The sequence below is a fragment of the Heloderma suspectum genome, chromosome 5, assembly GCF_057233095.1.
Source record: "Heloderma suspectum isolate Gila_16-S chromosome 5, 16-S_ref, whole genome shotgun sequence".
Taxonomy (NCBI): domain Eukaryota; kingdom Metazoa; phylum Chordata; class Lepidosauria; order Squamata; family Helodermatidae; genus Heloderma; species Heloderma suspectum.
Genome location: NC_139462.1, coordinates 2,945,939 through 2,961,314, shown reverse-complemented (window position 1 = coordinate 2,961,314; position 15,376 = coordinate 2,945,939). Strand labels below are relative to the sequence as shown.

Here is a 15,376-nt window from a genome sequence, read left to right as displayed (position 1 = left end):
TCTGGCCCCATCACTTCCTGGCATATAGAAGGGGAAGAAATGGAAGCAGTGACAGATTTTATTTTCTTGGGCTCCAAGATCACCGCAGACAGTGACTGTAGCCATGAAATTAAAAGACGCTTGCTCCTGGGGAGGAAAGCTATGGCAAACTTAGACAGCATAGTAAGAAGCAGAGACATCACCTTGCCGACAACGGTCCGTCTAATCAAAGCTATGGTTTTCCCAGTAGTAATGTATGGCTGTGAGAGCTGGACTATAAGGAAGGCTGAGCGCCGAAGAATTGATGCTTTCGAACTGTGGTGCTGGAGAAGACTCTTACGAGTCCCCTGGACTGCAAGGAGGTCCAATCAGTCCATCCTAAAGGAAATCAACCCTGAGTGCTCATTGGAAGGCCAGATACTGAAGCTGAAGCTCAAATATTTTGGCCACCTAATGCGAAGAGAAAACTCCCTGGAAAAGACCCTGATGCTGGGAAAGACTGAAGGCAAAAGGAGAAGGGGACGGCAGAGGATGAGATGGCTAGATAGCATCACCGATGGAATGAATATGAACTTGAGCACACTCCGGGAGAGAGCGCAGGACAGGAAGGCCTGGCGTGCTATGGTCCATGGGGTCACGAAGAGTCGGACACGACTGAACGACTGAACAACAACAACATAGTGAACACACAAAATGCCAGTTAATCATGTGTTGCACAGAAAATGCCTGTGAGGCCATGCCTCTTTCTGACACGAGGTACAGCTGTGATGTTAATTGAGTAACAGACCTCTGGTAAGGGAGCAGATGATTTGTTTGGAACTGTGTTTTGCACCTCTCAGTTTCTCCACTGAAGTGGTCATTCTTCCAGTCAATCTATGTCCTTCTGGATCAGTCACCTCTGCTTGCAGGCTCCTTGCCTGGAATCTCTGCTAGTTCACTGTTCCCAAGGAGGATGGTTGGTTGGATCCTTCTTACCATGCAGGGAAGCCAGCAAACATCCTAATTCTGACAACCCCTAAGAAACCCATACAGAAGTGACATTCTGCTTTCATCACTTATGCTCTGAAGCAATAGCCATTCATTTCAGAAGCGGTTGTATAGGAAACATTCCCAAGCAGGAGACCTTGGCCCCTAGTTGTCCTAACTGGCCACCAAGACTCTAAGAAAGTTTCAAGTGCCCATCTGAAATGTAACCTTGAAGCAACAGGGCCATGAACCCTAGGAGGATGGCAAAACCATGGCTGCTAAGAGGCAAGCAAATGGAGTGAAGAAGCCACAATGGCACGCTTGCCATTGCTGCTGCCAAAAGGCTGACAAACAGTAAGATGAGGATGCTGTCTGCATGAACAGTTAAATCTAATTTTCTATAAAGTATACATACTGAGGAAAAAAGCTCCAACAACTTCCATCTGCGTTGAAGGAGATTACACAAGGTCTGAAAATCTTCGGCTTTTGGATAATTAAAAACACTGTTCAAATGGCACTTTTAAACATTGTTCCGGGCCACTGAAAGGCCAGCCATCAGCATCTGGAATGCGAACAGCATTCAGCGAACATGTCATTCCATCTACCACATTCTCAAGCAAAGAGTGGAAAGCAGCACACATGGGAGCTTTGGAGAAAGAGCACATTTGTGCTGAAAATGGAGCTCAAATGGATTCCATGATGAGCAATGCTAAACTTGCTGTGGCGACCACAGGCATTTCAGCACAACCGACTGAGGAAAACTTCATTAGATTCCGTCCAAACACATGGAAGCCACTATCAGCAGCAAAATGTGTTTCTTCATCTGACATCAAGATAACAAAGAGCCAGTTAATGAAGGACACCGATCTATCACCTTACCCAAGTCTCTTAGAGAAAGAATGGCAACATGCCTCTTCCCTGGCAAAAGAATACCCCAGGAAGTTATCAGAATCAATGGGAGGTGGGGGAAGAAGAGATTACACTGCAGAGATCTCTGTTGTACCTTCTGGTCCACAAGGCGCAGTGATGGATTATGTAGATTGGTTGGCAGCTTCTCACAGGCACCTGGTTTGCCACTGCAGAAACAGAATGCTGGACTAGATAGGCCTTTGGTCTGATCCAGCATGGCAACTGTTGTGTTCTTAAATAATGTATGCACAAGAGCATAGTACAGCTTTTGTACAGATCTCATTCATTTCCACGGGGCTTAAGCCGGACACTCTCCCAGCAGATCATGCCCCTCATCATAAAGGAAATGAGTAAACAATTAATTCCAAAATGTAAGCAACCTTGACCGCTGGCCCCTTTGAGAGAGAGAGAGCACACTCTTCCATTTGCCTGCCTGAAGAGGCAGAGTGGACACTTTGGACTGTCGTGACTAACTTTACCCAATAAGGACTTCTGAAGTGGTTCTTCTTGGCCTCTGGTCCTGGAGATGTATGTTCAGAGTAACCCCTTCCACATGCCTGACATACCTCAGATGTTAACACTATATAATAAAGATACATACCAGATATCATCAAGGGTTAAAGAGACGTAATCCATTCCCAACAACCTTCTCCCAAGCCACATTTAAGAACCCCCCCAAAAGGTCAGGAGATCAGAGCACAAGGCAAGTTCAGGACACTCAGTTTGTGTCATGTGCCCAAGCGCCATAGACTTAGGAATAATACGGGGGGATCCTCAAAGTGTTAGATGTAACAAATAGTATTTTTCTTAGGGCATCCAAAAGTAAATAAGAAAAGCAGTTGCCATGTTTTCTCTTCCCATGGGGTGGACCTGGCATCACGTCACCATCACTTCGTAAAAGACAAACACACTTACCAGCAATTTCAACAGTGTCATAAGTTGTCAATCTCCTCCCTCCCCCCATTTCAGGTGGGCTCTGCCTTTTTAAAAACTATATCTTTACTCAATTAAGATTCAGTCAGCACCTTATTTTTAAAACACAGACATTTTAAGTGGTTATAAAACTGCTCTGGAAATTGAGAAGCAACTAGAGGAGTTGGGATCATGACATCATTGCCACCAACCAATCAGCACCGTGCACAACTGGCTTCAGCTGCCATCTGGCACAGCTGGGTTTCCCCAAGCGCAACCCTAGGAGAGATGTGTCTAACCATAAACATGGCATCTGTGCTTCCAGAATGAACTTTCTGTTTCAATGTGTATTTATTTAGAAGCCCTTATGGACTTTTTTTTCTTTTCCAATGAAGAAAGCAACTCTTTTTTTTTAATGGGGCAAAGGAAAATTTTCCAATAGTTTTAAGCACAATTTATCCCACAAACACACACAGATACTACAAACAGCTTCCTTTTTAGAAGGGAGAACCAATGCATGCTCAATACCACAGAAGGCTGTCTAAAAATGATGCACTACGTAGCATCAGGACCACCACAAAACAACTTTCAACTCGCATCAAGACTCATATTAACCAATATCGGCTGCCTTGGTCTTTTTGCAGAAATCTAGAATGATGTGGTACAAACTGAAATGCACGAAGCATTCTCTACCACAACAGCCAGCATCTGCCAATTGCTGTTTATAGATGCCAGAAGCTATTTTTAGGAAACAATGTAACAATTCAAAAAAGAGATTTACCAACTGTTGCATGGCCAACGTAAGCCATAATCTCATGTAAAAGGAGGAGCTGTTCTTCTCTTCAGCTCCATCAAGAACAGACAAAGCAGGTTAGCTCCTGCTCATCTAAAGAGCCTAGGAAGTTCCAACACTGGACAGGAAAACTTTACCTCCCACTGAATTTCAACTGGACATAATATTTTTGCCATTTTATCCAAATTCATGGGGAGTGCCTATGCAATATCACTCTCAAGTATTTTTGTTCTGACTCAGCAAATTTTCAGCAATACACTATTCCTTTCTGATATACAAAAGACCACTAAAGCCAAATATCTTTTGGACTCTTGGCCAAAAGTGGTCCTGGGTCGCTAGCAGTGAGTATAAACACTGAATCTATTCAGTTAAGCCATCAAGCCTACCTGCGCTTGCAATGGTTCAACCTGCCACATTCCCGAGCTTACGTTCACACAGTGGAACGACGCAATATATTGACTCACAGGCAGAACTGGAAAATGGGACCAAATGCTTCAGCAATTTCCCTTAAAAGCAACAGCACATTCCACTGATCAGCAAAGAGCCAAGCAAAGCTAGCTTAGCAGCATTCAGCCATAGAAGAAGACAGCCAAAGGCTTGCAGAGATTCAACCTGATATTGTCAATGATCTCATCTTTGCACAATAAATGTTTAGCTCAAGACAGTTCAACACTCATTGACATAGTGATAACTGGAGGACAAGGGTCCCCCTGAGCTGTGCTACAGCAGGCAACTGAACAGACCTTCTCCAAGAACCCCTTCTGCCCTGTCAACTGGAAGCTAGCCTGAGATAGAAAAATGTTCCAAGCAGAATGGGCAGAGCTAAATTTGGAGACAAAGTGTGAATCCACAACAGCCCATACAAGAACCAACAGAAATAAGTACAGGCAAAAGCTCCAATAACGAGCAACACAGCAAGGCTCTTTAGGTACACTTATCAGCGAGTAAGAGGAGACCAGATGAAAAGGAAAGATACAAAAAAGCATAACTGAACAGCTTTATATAATATCAACTGTGGTATGCTTCTGGACAGGATGTATGCGCTGGGAGCACTGCACTTCTATAGATCTGTTCCTGCCTCTCTGATTCCTGCTGGGGGAATTCTGCTCTGCTCATTGAAACTGTGCTATAGGTGCCAATGACTCAAATTTATCTTCCATGCGATTTAACATCTACATGAAACTGATGGGAGACTTTGTTGATCTAGACTGAACTGTCTACAACATGCTAATAACACTCACCTATCTCTTTTTCATAAGTCATGTGAGATAGTGGAAGAGCTAAAGTAGAACACCGTCACCAAACCAGACAACCATCTGAGATCTTCAGAGGAGGCCTTACTGGTTGTTCCAGGACCAACAGAATGTTGTCATGTAATATCTTGAAGGCGGGTCTTCTCAGTGGTGACACCTACCCTCTGGAAAACCCTCCCCCATGCAGTTTGGGAGGCACAAAATGTTCTAAGTTTCAAACACCTCCTGAAAATGCACTTGTTCACCAAGGCTTTCTCTGGCTTGTAAATAATTGCAATTAATCATATGCTATGATATCTTACTGTTCCTTGTATCATTTCTATATAGTTACTGTAGTTTGAAATTGTTTTAATAGTGTATTTAATGCAGTTTTTAATATTTATATGTGAACCACAAGAGGTTTTTTATATTAAGCAGTATGTAAATATGAATTTGAGCACACTCTGGGAGAGAGCGCAGGACAGGAAGGCCTGGCGTGCTATGGTCCATGGGGTCACGAAGAGTCGGACACAACTGAACGACTGAACAACAACAAAAGTATTATTACAAATTAATTAATTTATTAAGGTGACTGAAGCCAGTAAAAAACTGGACAAGGTAACTAACGTCAACTTCAATCCAGACAAGGCTAAGGTATTGTTAGTGGATGGCTCATTGGATTGACTGTGGTATTCATCAAGCTTTAGAGACTTTAAGAAGAGAGACTCTCAATGCAGGCCACAAGGAGCAGTTAATATAAGTAGTTCCATCTCAGGAAGAAGGGCAGGACCAAGTGACCTTGCACTGGGAAATGCCCTAATCCTTTTTTGGTATCATTCCAAGTAAAGAATGAGGAAGGTATCATTCTTCGTTGAGCAGGAAAGATGTGGGACTGTAAATACATGCAGACAGGAATTGTTCAGTCCACTACCACTCTCCTTCCACCCCAGTGTGCCCCAGTCAAGGTTCCACTTATGACCTGGATCTCCTGAGTAACTCCTTAAGGATCTCTTGCCTCCTTAAGAGTCCCACCTTCCTTCTTTTAAACTTCCCCTTCCTAGTAATGTGGGGTTTGGGCTGTAGATGTGGTTAAACTCTGTGTCTAGAGTGTCAGTCACCCCACAACAGTTTACTGGTAAATTTAAAGCTAGCAAATCACAACTAAAGGTATTTATGCAACAGAGCTGAGTGATACAAAAGGCATTAAAAGAAAACAGAAGTTGCAAACTGCAAGTTCCTTTACCCTAGCTGTCCTTAGACTTTTCTAGGCTGCTTCTTCCTGCTCACTCTTCAGACTCTGCTCTTACTTCAGGCTCTGGATGTCTCTGCTCTTACTGGCTCCCTCGCTCTCTTTACCCTCCTCCCTCAAAACCGAAACTACTGCTTCAAACTTGAAGAAATGAAACTTAAGTGGAGAAATGAAACTGACACTTAAATGGAGAAATGAAACTACTCCTCTCAGGTTCCTCCTCCCAACAGAAAACTCCAGGCCTCTAAGCCTGACCTTTTTTTCCCCTCTGCTTCTGTAGCCCTCAAACCTTCACAGCCCCAGTGATGGGCATCTGCGGTAAAGAAACCAAGCAGAGTATTTACAAGTTTGGACATCAAAAGTAGCAGGTACCTCTGAGCTGACTCAGATTTGGCTAATGAAACCATGCCACCTGCTTTTCATCCCCTACATCGTAACTTTTTTTATCGCAGACTGACTGATCTTAATTCAACATTGCCAATTTTCTACCCACAATTGCCAAGTTTACAGCCACTGCTTCTCACAAACATGCATTAACAATACATCCTTCTTGCCAGAACTGGCACAAAGAGGAGCTAAAAAGATTAAGATCTGTAAAGTAATACAAGCAAGAACTGTTAGATCTACATGCAAAATCCATGTTGATTTTGCAGGGCAGATCCTTAAACAGGAAAAGGCAGAGCCTGCTTCTCCTATTTGTAGATATTTCCTGTAACATTTACATAGATTCCTCATTTCACAGAAAGATTCTCACAAGTATTCTTCAAAGGGATTCCTCTGTGGATGGCAAAGTGTTAGAATAGCAACAGAGCTATCCAGAATCTGTGGGTTTAAAGGAGTTGCTGAAGTGTGACAGAGAGCAGGTCACCCAATTATTTATCCTGTTGCCTTGAGCATGAACTCCTTCTACAAACTGGAGCATAGCATACTGCACCTACAGTGAGGGGGGTGGGGACTTTTTCACCCTAAGTGCTGCATTCCCCTGTGGCAGCACTTCCAGGGGACACATGGCAGGAGAGGTCAGGGCCAAAGCCACTCAAGAAGATACCTCCACCCCCATTAGGCTTGAAAAAGGCCTCCCATTGACTCTAGTGGGAGGCTTTTTAGAAGCCTAACTGTGGCAGGGCATGGGGGCCAGGCAGGGGGGCATGGGCTGATTGGAAAGACATCATGGGCTGCCAGTTCCCCACCCCTGACTTAGAAGACTTCCTTCAGAAAATTATTATTATTATTATTATTATTATTATTAAATTTATTAATCGCCCATCTGGCTGGTCACCCAGCCACTCTGGGCGATGTACAGCACACAATAAAACAATTTAAAACAATAACATTCTACAATAAAAACATTTTCTAAAATACCCTAACCCACCCCAAATGCCTGCTTGAACAACCACGTTTTTAATGCACGACGGAAGCTCATTAAAGAGGGGGCATGGCAGAGTTCCCTAGGGAGGGAGTTCCACAGAGTGGGGGCTTCCAAAATGGAAGTCTTGCCCAAGTGAGGAAAACAAAAGGGAGCACAAGCTTGCACAAAGTTGATGCAAGCAGACAAATGCAATGCACAAAGTTGATGCAATGCAAAAAAAAGCATTTTGAGGAGCATATCGCTAAGAACCTCAAAGCCAACAATAAAGTATTCCTTAAATATATCAGAAGCAGAAAACCAGCTAGGGAGGCAGCTGGACTGCTGGATGGCAGTGGGGTTAATGGAGGACTAAAAGAGGACAAGGAGATTGCAGAGAAGCTGAATTAATTCTTTTCATCAGTCTTCACTGCAGAAAATATAGGACAGGAACCTGTGCATGAACTGATGCTTTCAGAAAGGGAATCTGAGGAACCGAGGCAAACAGTGGTGACAGAAGATGAAGTTCTCAACCTTATCAACAAATTGAAAGTAAATAAATCACCAGGCCCAGGTGGTATCCATCCTAGAGTTCTCAAAGAACTCAAATGTGAAATTGCTGTCTAACCAAAATATGCAACAAGTCCCTAAGATCAGCCTCTATACCAGAGGACTGGAAGATGGCCAATGTAACAGCAATTTTTAAAAAGGGGTCAAGGGGGGGGATCCAGGAAATTACAAGCTGGTTAGCTTAACGTCTGTTCCGGGTAAATTGGTTGAAAGTATTATTAAAGATAAAATTAGTAAGCATATAGAAGGACAAACTCTGCTGAAAAAGAATCAACATGGCTTCCGTAAAGGTAAGTCTTGTCTCACTAACCCTTTACAGTTCTTTGAGAGTGTCAATAAACATGTAGACATTGTTTACTTGGAGTTCCAAAAGGCTTTTGACAAAGTCCCTCACAAAAGACTCCTGAAAACACCTAGCAGTCATGGAATAAGAGGACAGGTCCTCTTATGGATCAGTAACTGGTTAAAGAACAGAAAGCAGAGAGGAGGAATAAATGGTACATTCCCCCAATTGAGGAATGTGAATAATGGGGCCCTGCAGGGATCTGTATTGGGACCAATGCTTTTCGACCTGTTCATAAATTATCTGGAATTAGGAGTGAGCAGTGAAGTGGCCAAGTTTGCGGATGACACAAAATTATTTAGAGTGGTTAAAACAAAAAGGGATTGTGAAGAGCTCCAAAAGGATCTCTCCAACCTGGGAGAATGGGCATCTAAATAGCAAATGTGGTTCAACGTAAGCAAGTGTAAAGTGATGCAAGTTGGGGCAAAAAATCCCAACTTCAAGTATAGCCTGATAGGATTTGAGCTACCGGTGACTGACCAGGAAAGAGATCTTGGGGTTGTGTTGGACAGCTCAATGAAGATGTCAACCCAGTGTGCAGCTGCTGTAAAAAAAGGAAAACTCCACGTTAGGCATAATTAGGAAAGGAACTGAGAATAAAATTACCAATGTCATATTGCCCTCATATAGATCTATGGTATGACTACTTAGACTACTGTCTACAGTTCTGGTCACCACACCTTAAAAAAAAATATTGTAGAGCTGGAAAAAGAGCAGAAAAGGACAACTAAAATGATCAAGGGGCTGGAGGAACTCCCCTATGAGGAACAGTTATAACAGCTAGGATTGTTTAGCTTGGAAAAAGGGAGGGTAAGAAGAGACATGATAGAGGTCTACAAAATTATGCATGGTGTGGAGAATGTTGATAGGGGACATTTTTCTCTTTCTCTTATAATACTAGAACCCAGGGTCATCCCATGAAGCTGATTGGTGGGAGATTCCAGACAGATAAGAGGAAGTACTCCTTCATATGGCGCACAGTTGGAATTCGCTTCCACAAGACGTAGCGATGGCCACCAATTTGGATAGCTTTAAAAGGGGGTTAGACAAATTCTCGGAGGTGAAGGCTATCAATGGCTACTAGTCCTGATGCCTCTAAGCTACCTCCAGTATCAGAGGCAGTGAGACTATGTACACTAGTTGCTGGGGAGCATGGGCAGGAGGGTGCTGTTGTGCTTATGGCCTGCTTGTGGGTTTCCCGTGGGCAGCTGGTTGGCCACTGTGAGAACAGAATGTTGGACTAGATGGACCCTTGGTCTGATTCAGCATGGCTCTTCTTATGTTCAAAACTAGCCTCTCCAATTAATTCCGTACATAGCCCAAGGCAAATGACCACCCAACAACAAAATATAAGGTATGGAGGGCACAAGGAAGGAGGAGGAGGAGGAGGGCAGTGGGTCGATTGAAATGCAGAGGGAACAGACCCTCTTGGAGAAAGCAAGTTGGGAGAAATTTTGGGAGAAACCACAGAGGGGAGAGATATCCATGCACTGGTAGTAACAATTCATTTAGATTACTCCAGTGTGTTGACTTTGAGACTGCCTATTGAAGATTGGTGGCTTAAGAGTGGCTAACAAATAATCTAAATGAATGAATTAATGAATGGCCCAGTGCAGCTCCTGATGTGCTTCTCCAGCACTAAGCAAAGAGAGCATGAATTCAAAACGTCTTTGCTTTGGTCATCCCTAAGACAGGAAAGATGCCCACGAGCAATGGGCCTTTAGCTGTAGTGATGGAAAAAGCCACTGGAAGAAACAAGCAGCACTAAAGTAACAAAAGCCTGGTATCCTCTTCCTTCTCAATTACTGGTAAACAGCTTTAGCTAGAGATGGGCCACCTTTATGGGGAGAGGCATTCCCCGCCAGCCGGGCACCAAAAGACAAGTGAAAACTATTAGTACTTTCCATAAGCACACAGAGTGACTTTTCCAGAAACATGGTTGCTTTCGTGGCCAGACATTAAATATTTCCATAAACAATCAGGCATCTAACTGCTTACATCAGGTAAACCTGGATCATTTTAATAAGGCCAATTTAAATATCAAGGGACAAAAGGCACTTTCTAGATTTTTAGTACCTACAACAGTTTATTGCCTTTGATGGACTTGAGAGGACCACCATGGTCTGTTTTTGACAGAGCAACCCACCAGAATGGCTTTCTCTGTCAATGGAGTGTCCGGAGAGCACTTCTTTTATTATTGCATAATGGAGCAAACTATGTATGGGCAAGGGGCATAGCTCAGTGGTAGAGCCCCTGTTCTACATGAGGAAGGTCCCAGGTTCAATCCCCAGCATCTCGAGGTAGGGCTAGGAAAATTCCTGCCTGAAAACCTGGAGAGCTGCTGCTGACAGTCAATGTTAACAATACTGGGCTAGATGGACCAAGGGACCAACTCAGTATAAGGCAGCTTCCGGTGTTCCCATGAATTTGTTCAGAGAGGACTGGGATTGGCAAGACACACCCCTTGCTATTACTGTGTGCATGAAAAGAGCAGGATCATTTATTTGACTATGCGCATTACAACCACATATCATCCACACTCACACCAATCAAAGGCGGCTGGCCAATAACACTTTCACTGCACAGTCTGGCAAGTAGCCACCACGGTTCAGAGTGTGGCCATGCAGCCACATGAAGGATGTGGGGGAAGATCCCCTCACAGACACAGAGTCTAGTGAGAACCATACCACGGCATTCTAAGCACCTCCAGCTCCATCCTTCCATATCCATCTTGCTGCCTGCTGCTGCTCGCATCCTTGCCACGGTGCAGCTCCCAGTCTGGCTGGCAAGCTGTCTTCCACCACTCATGCAGGCATCGCCTATACAATGGTCTCTCCCACCAAGACTCCCTCCTGCCCCATAGCTGGTGCTCTGGCAGCAGCCAGGCCCTTCCTCTCTTCTCCCTCACCGCTCAAGAGAGAGAAAGCTGCTCCTCCTCACTCCATATGCTTCCGTCCACAATCAAAGGCAAAATTTCATGTGGGCAACTTTCTTGCGAGCATTTCACACCTAACTTCAGCAAAGGCACTGGAAAGGTTCGATGGCATCAAATTCAGGCCCCGTTTGAACAATTAACTAGATTGTCCTTACAAAGACATTAAACTGAAATTGTGACAGGACACAGAAATGAAAGCCATCCAAGTATGGAGCTTGCTCTGAACTTATGGAACCAGGTAGCTGCTGCAACAGCACTGCCACATTTCCAAACACACAGAGCAGAATATCCCAATTGCCTTTTACAATGTTAAAATGGACTCTCTGGATGATGTAACAAACATCACCTTCTTTGATGATAGGTTCTTGATGATATGTTGCGGGGAAATGCATCCGGATACAAACCGGCAATCAGAGGCCTTATAAGGACGAGAAGGGGCCTCCCGCAACAAGGGGCTCAAAATGTGGCATCCCTGGCCAGCTACAAGCCACAAGTGTACCTGAGGAGGGAAGGAAGGTGACACAGCTCGATATGGCACCTGCCTTGTCTTTATAGCTCAGCTCCTCACCTGTTTCATTGCCGTCTCACCGATCTTGTCTGAGTGCTTGCGGATGCTCTCCAGAAAATCTTTGAGGTCAGACATGGAAACTTCCTTGATCTCCTTGCGCAGTTTCGGAATGTTGTCCACCATGACCTTGCAGAAGCGATAATGGCTCACTTGAGGTAAGTACGTGTGTTCAAGGTGCTCCAAGGTCTTCAGTGCAGGATAGTGTCTGGAAGAGAAGCAGGCAAGGTCACTCAGACCAGCCACAACTCTTCAGAGGATGGTCAGCTGGCATTACTTTTCACCTCTAAGGTAAGAAATACTACCAGGACCCCATCAAGCTGCTTTCCTCCTTCAACTGAGATTTGGAAGGGAGGATCCAAGCCTGCCACTCGTGCCTATCCCCCTACTGGATAGTCTGTGTAGGAGATGGTGGTTCCTCCTTGAAATGCAAACTCCTGTTATATCCCACACTACGATGCCACTGCAGGAGGGTCCACACCCACACACCTTTCTCTGGGGTCACCTGCCAGGAGAACCAAGCCAGTGCTACACACAATTAGGGAATGCAGCTGCCTCACAGTCAGCACTAGGTCACAAGGGCAAAGGGTTGGAACAAGAGTATAGAGAGAAAGAAAAGCTGGGAGGTAAAAGAGAAGGAACAGAGGCACTGACAGCCTCTTCAAAAATGAGGGGAGGGTGCTGAATGCAAGAAAAGGGGATTCCACTGAAGGATTCAGGGAGGCACAAAACATGAACAAAGTGGCAAGCAAGCCAATGATTCTAGCCAACACATCTTAAGCCAATGTGAAGGATATGATAGATGGGCAAAGAAATGTATACAATCTGTTTCACCAAATGCAGCCAAGGGACACAATCCAATATTTCTTGTGCATCCTTTGCATGCAGAAGGTCCCAGATTCAATCCCTGGCATCTCCAGGTAGGGCAAGGAAAAATGCCCACCTAAAACTCTGGAAAGCTGCTGCCAGTCAGTGTCAGCAATAGTGGGCTAGATTAACTGGGGGGGGGGAGTGTCTGACTCAGTGTCTGGCATTGGGAAGATACCCCCCCTCGCTATTCCTATGTACATCAAAACAGCAATGTCACACATGCAGACTATGTTATAAGCCCCCATCCAACGAGGTTGACCAACAACACTTTTGCTGTACAATCTGGCAAGTAGTCACCACAACTCAGAGAGCCAGTCTGCACAATCAAATAAGCCACTGTGGGCAGCGGCACACAGTGGCAGCCACTTTGAATATTCAAGCCATGGCTTGTCATGTTATCCGAACCCAGGCAATGGGGGTTGTGAGAGGGCTGAACAATCCTTGCATGACCCTAAAACAAGCCATGGGTTACACGAGAATTGTTTAACCATCGCATAACCCATGGCCCCCAGGTTTGCACTACACGACAAACTGTGGCTTGAATATTCAAAAATCGTGCTGCAGCTTACTGTGGCTTAAACCGGGTCAACATGTTGTCATGTAGCTACATAAAGGATTGGGGGGAGTGGGGGAATCTTCTCACAGACACAGACATCGTCCAGGAAGAAATGCTCAATGGTATTCCCAGCATCCCCAGCTCCATCCTCCCATTCCCATCTTGGTGCCTGCTGCTGCTTCCGCATGCTTGTCGACGCAAAAGAAATATTTCCCATGCACTCTTCACTTCCTACAGGAGCATTATCCAGGACCATTTATGAACTCAGGCATCTCCCGTTCTTTTCTGAAGAGAACTCTTCAGCAAACAGCAGTCCTGCCATGGCAGGCAACAATTCCTTGCTTGCAAGCCCCAACAATTTGCGCACACCATCTGTACTGGGAGATGGAGCTGTAAGCTTCTGAGGGCCTGAAAAATATCTGCATTTATTTACCAGGCAACAAAACAGATTTTGCTCCTGACCGATAAGTCTTTCCAACCTCAAGGGTGAAATAAGGGGAGTTATGTGGGTCTTGAGAGAAGGATTAGGCAAGAATGTAGCACATGCCAAAGGTATTTGGTCAGGACACCCCCTATCACTAAAAATGTGTCTAGTCAGAAAGTGAGCATGCTGGTTTAAAAACACATCCACACAGAGAGAGAAAACTTACTCAATGTCCTCTCCAAACAGGGTTTGCATAATGTGCAAATGGGAGAAGGGGAAGTTGTTTTAACTGAACACCATAGAGGCCATCCCGAGCACAAGGCTCTGTTTGTGTTAGCACGAGGTTTATGTAAAGCTATTTCCAATAAAATGCAACCCCCTCTGGAGAGAAAGGTTACATGAGTAGCCAGACATTAGGCCAGGGGAACAGACACATGCAAGGCCAGCGTCATGTTGAGACACTGCTATTTGAAGTCTTACTAGAAGGACCTGTGGAGTATGTCTACGTTCATCACCACACACCCCACCCTCCACCCCGATGGCCTGTCAGGGCAGCAAATGTTCCTTCTGTTGACAGAGATCTAAAACTGGTGAGATTACAGGGACTCAGACATACCCCCAGCCACCCCCACCATCCCTGGCATGCCATCTGCATGCCAAGCCTTCCACTGGTGCCCTCCTCAACCTCTCCACAGCTCTGGCACCTCACCTCCACTCAGGGAAGGAGCCTGCATGCCAACTCTATACAGTGCCATCTTTTACTACAAAGGGCCCCTGGGACACAGAGATGATTCAAAAGACAAGAGTGTTGTAGCAACTTGAAGACTCTGTTTTTGCTGCAGCAACTAACAGGGATACTCCTCTGGAAGCAGTGGATTAAGCTTAGTAAGGGAAAGCCAACTCCCTGGGAGCTCCCACTGCCCAAAGGCTGCCAAGTGCAGAATGAGAAAAAAAGGGATGTCTGCAGGGAAGCCTCTTAAATCTCACAGACAAATGTTAAAAGCTATTCCACCCTACTAGGTGTTGGATGAGTGGGCAGACCCTAGGACAAAAGGGGCTCCATTCTCAGCCAAACAAATCAGCATTATATCAGGCTGAAAGTTTCTCCAGCCAAACTGACCCCACTGGGAAAGTAGCCGGGGGGTGTGGGGGCGGGATATTTCCCATGCAACTTGCTTCACAGGTGTGAGGAGACTGGAGCTGCTTCACTGACATCCAATTTATTTAGGTAATGGATATTGTGCACTTTCTGTCTCAAAAGAAACACAGGGCGGCTTACATCAATAGGAGGAATACCAAGAACACACAAAACAGTTAAAACTAGAATGTAAAATGGCAAACAGGGATGGCAGGAAAAACAAATACAATTTTACAAAAACCAAAAGAAAACTGGTCTGTGTGGTGAAGCTTCTGGTGTAATGATTTTATGGAACTACATTTGTATGGGACATTTTTAAAGTGGCATCACATCAAAAGTGTCTCAGATGTGCATGTTCTAGGAATCATTGTCACAAGACAGCAGGAGGGAAACGGGGGTGGGGGGTGTCCCCTTCTCTACTGGACCAGTTCAAGGGAAAAACCCATCACGAAATCATATAGTGCTTGCAAAGTGCCAGTAAATCCACCCATCCCTTATCCCTGGTTTGGGATTCACTGGATCAAAAGGTAGAATGTAACTCTTTTAATCAACATTAAAAAGTAACCAATGAAGGTGTTCAGCCTTAAAAG

The 15,376-nt window shown here is 44.8% G+C and overlaps 1 protein-coding gene across 11 annotated transcripts in view; it reads right to left on the bottom strand.

The window, feature by feature from the left end:
* Window positions 1–15,376, bottom strand: part of EXOC6B (exocyst complex component 6B) — a 400,399-nt gene that overhangs the window by 285,300 nt on the left and 99,723 nt on the right. For 10 of the 11 annotated variants that reach the window (XM_084855222.1, XM_084855227.1, XM_084855223.1 and 7 more), the window contains exon 6: window positions 11,802–12,006. In XM_084855222.1, coding sequence (XP_084711348.1) covers window positions 11,802–12,006 — 205 coding nt within the window. Of the gene's footprint in view, window positions 1–8,778; window positions 8,842–11,801; window positions 12,007–15,376 lie in introns of those variants that run through there. The other variant, XM_084855230.1, reaches the window with a different exon arrangement.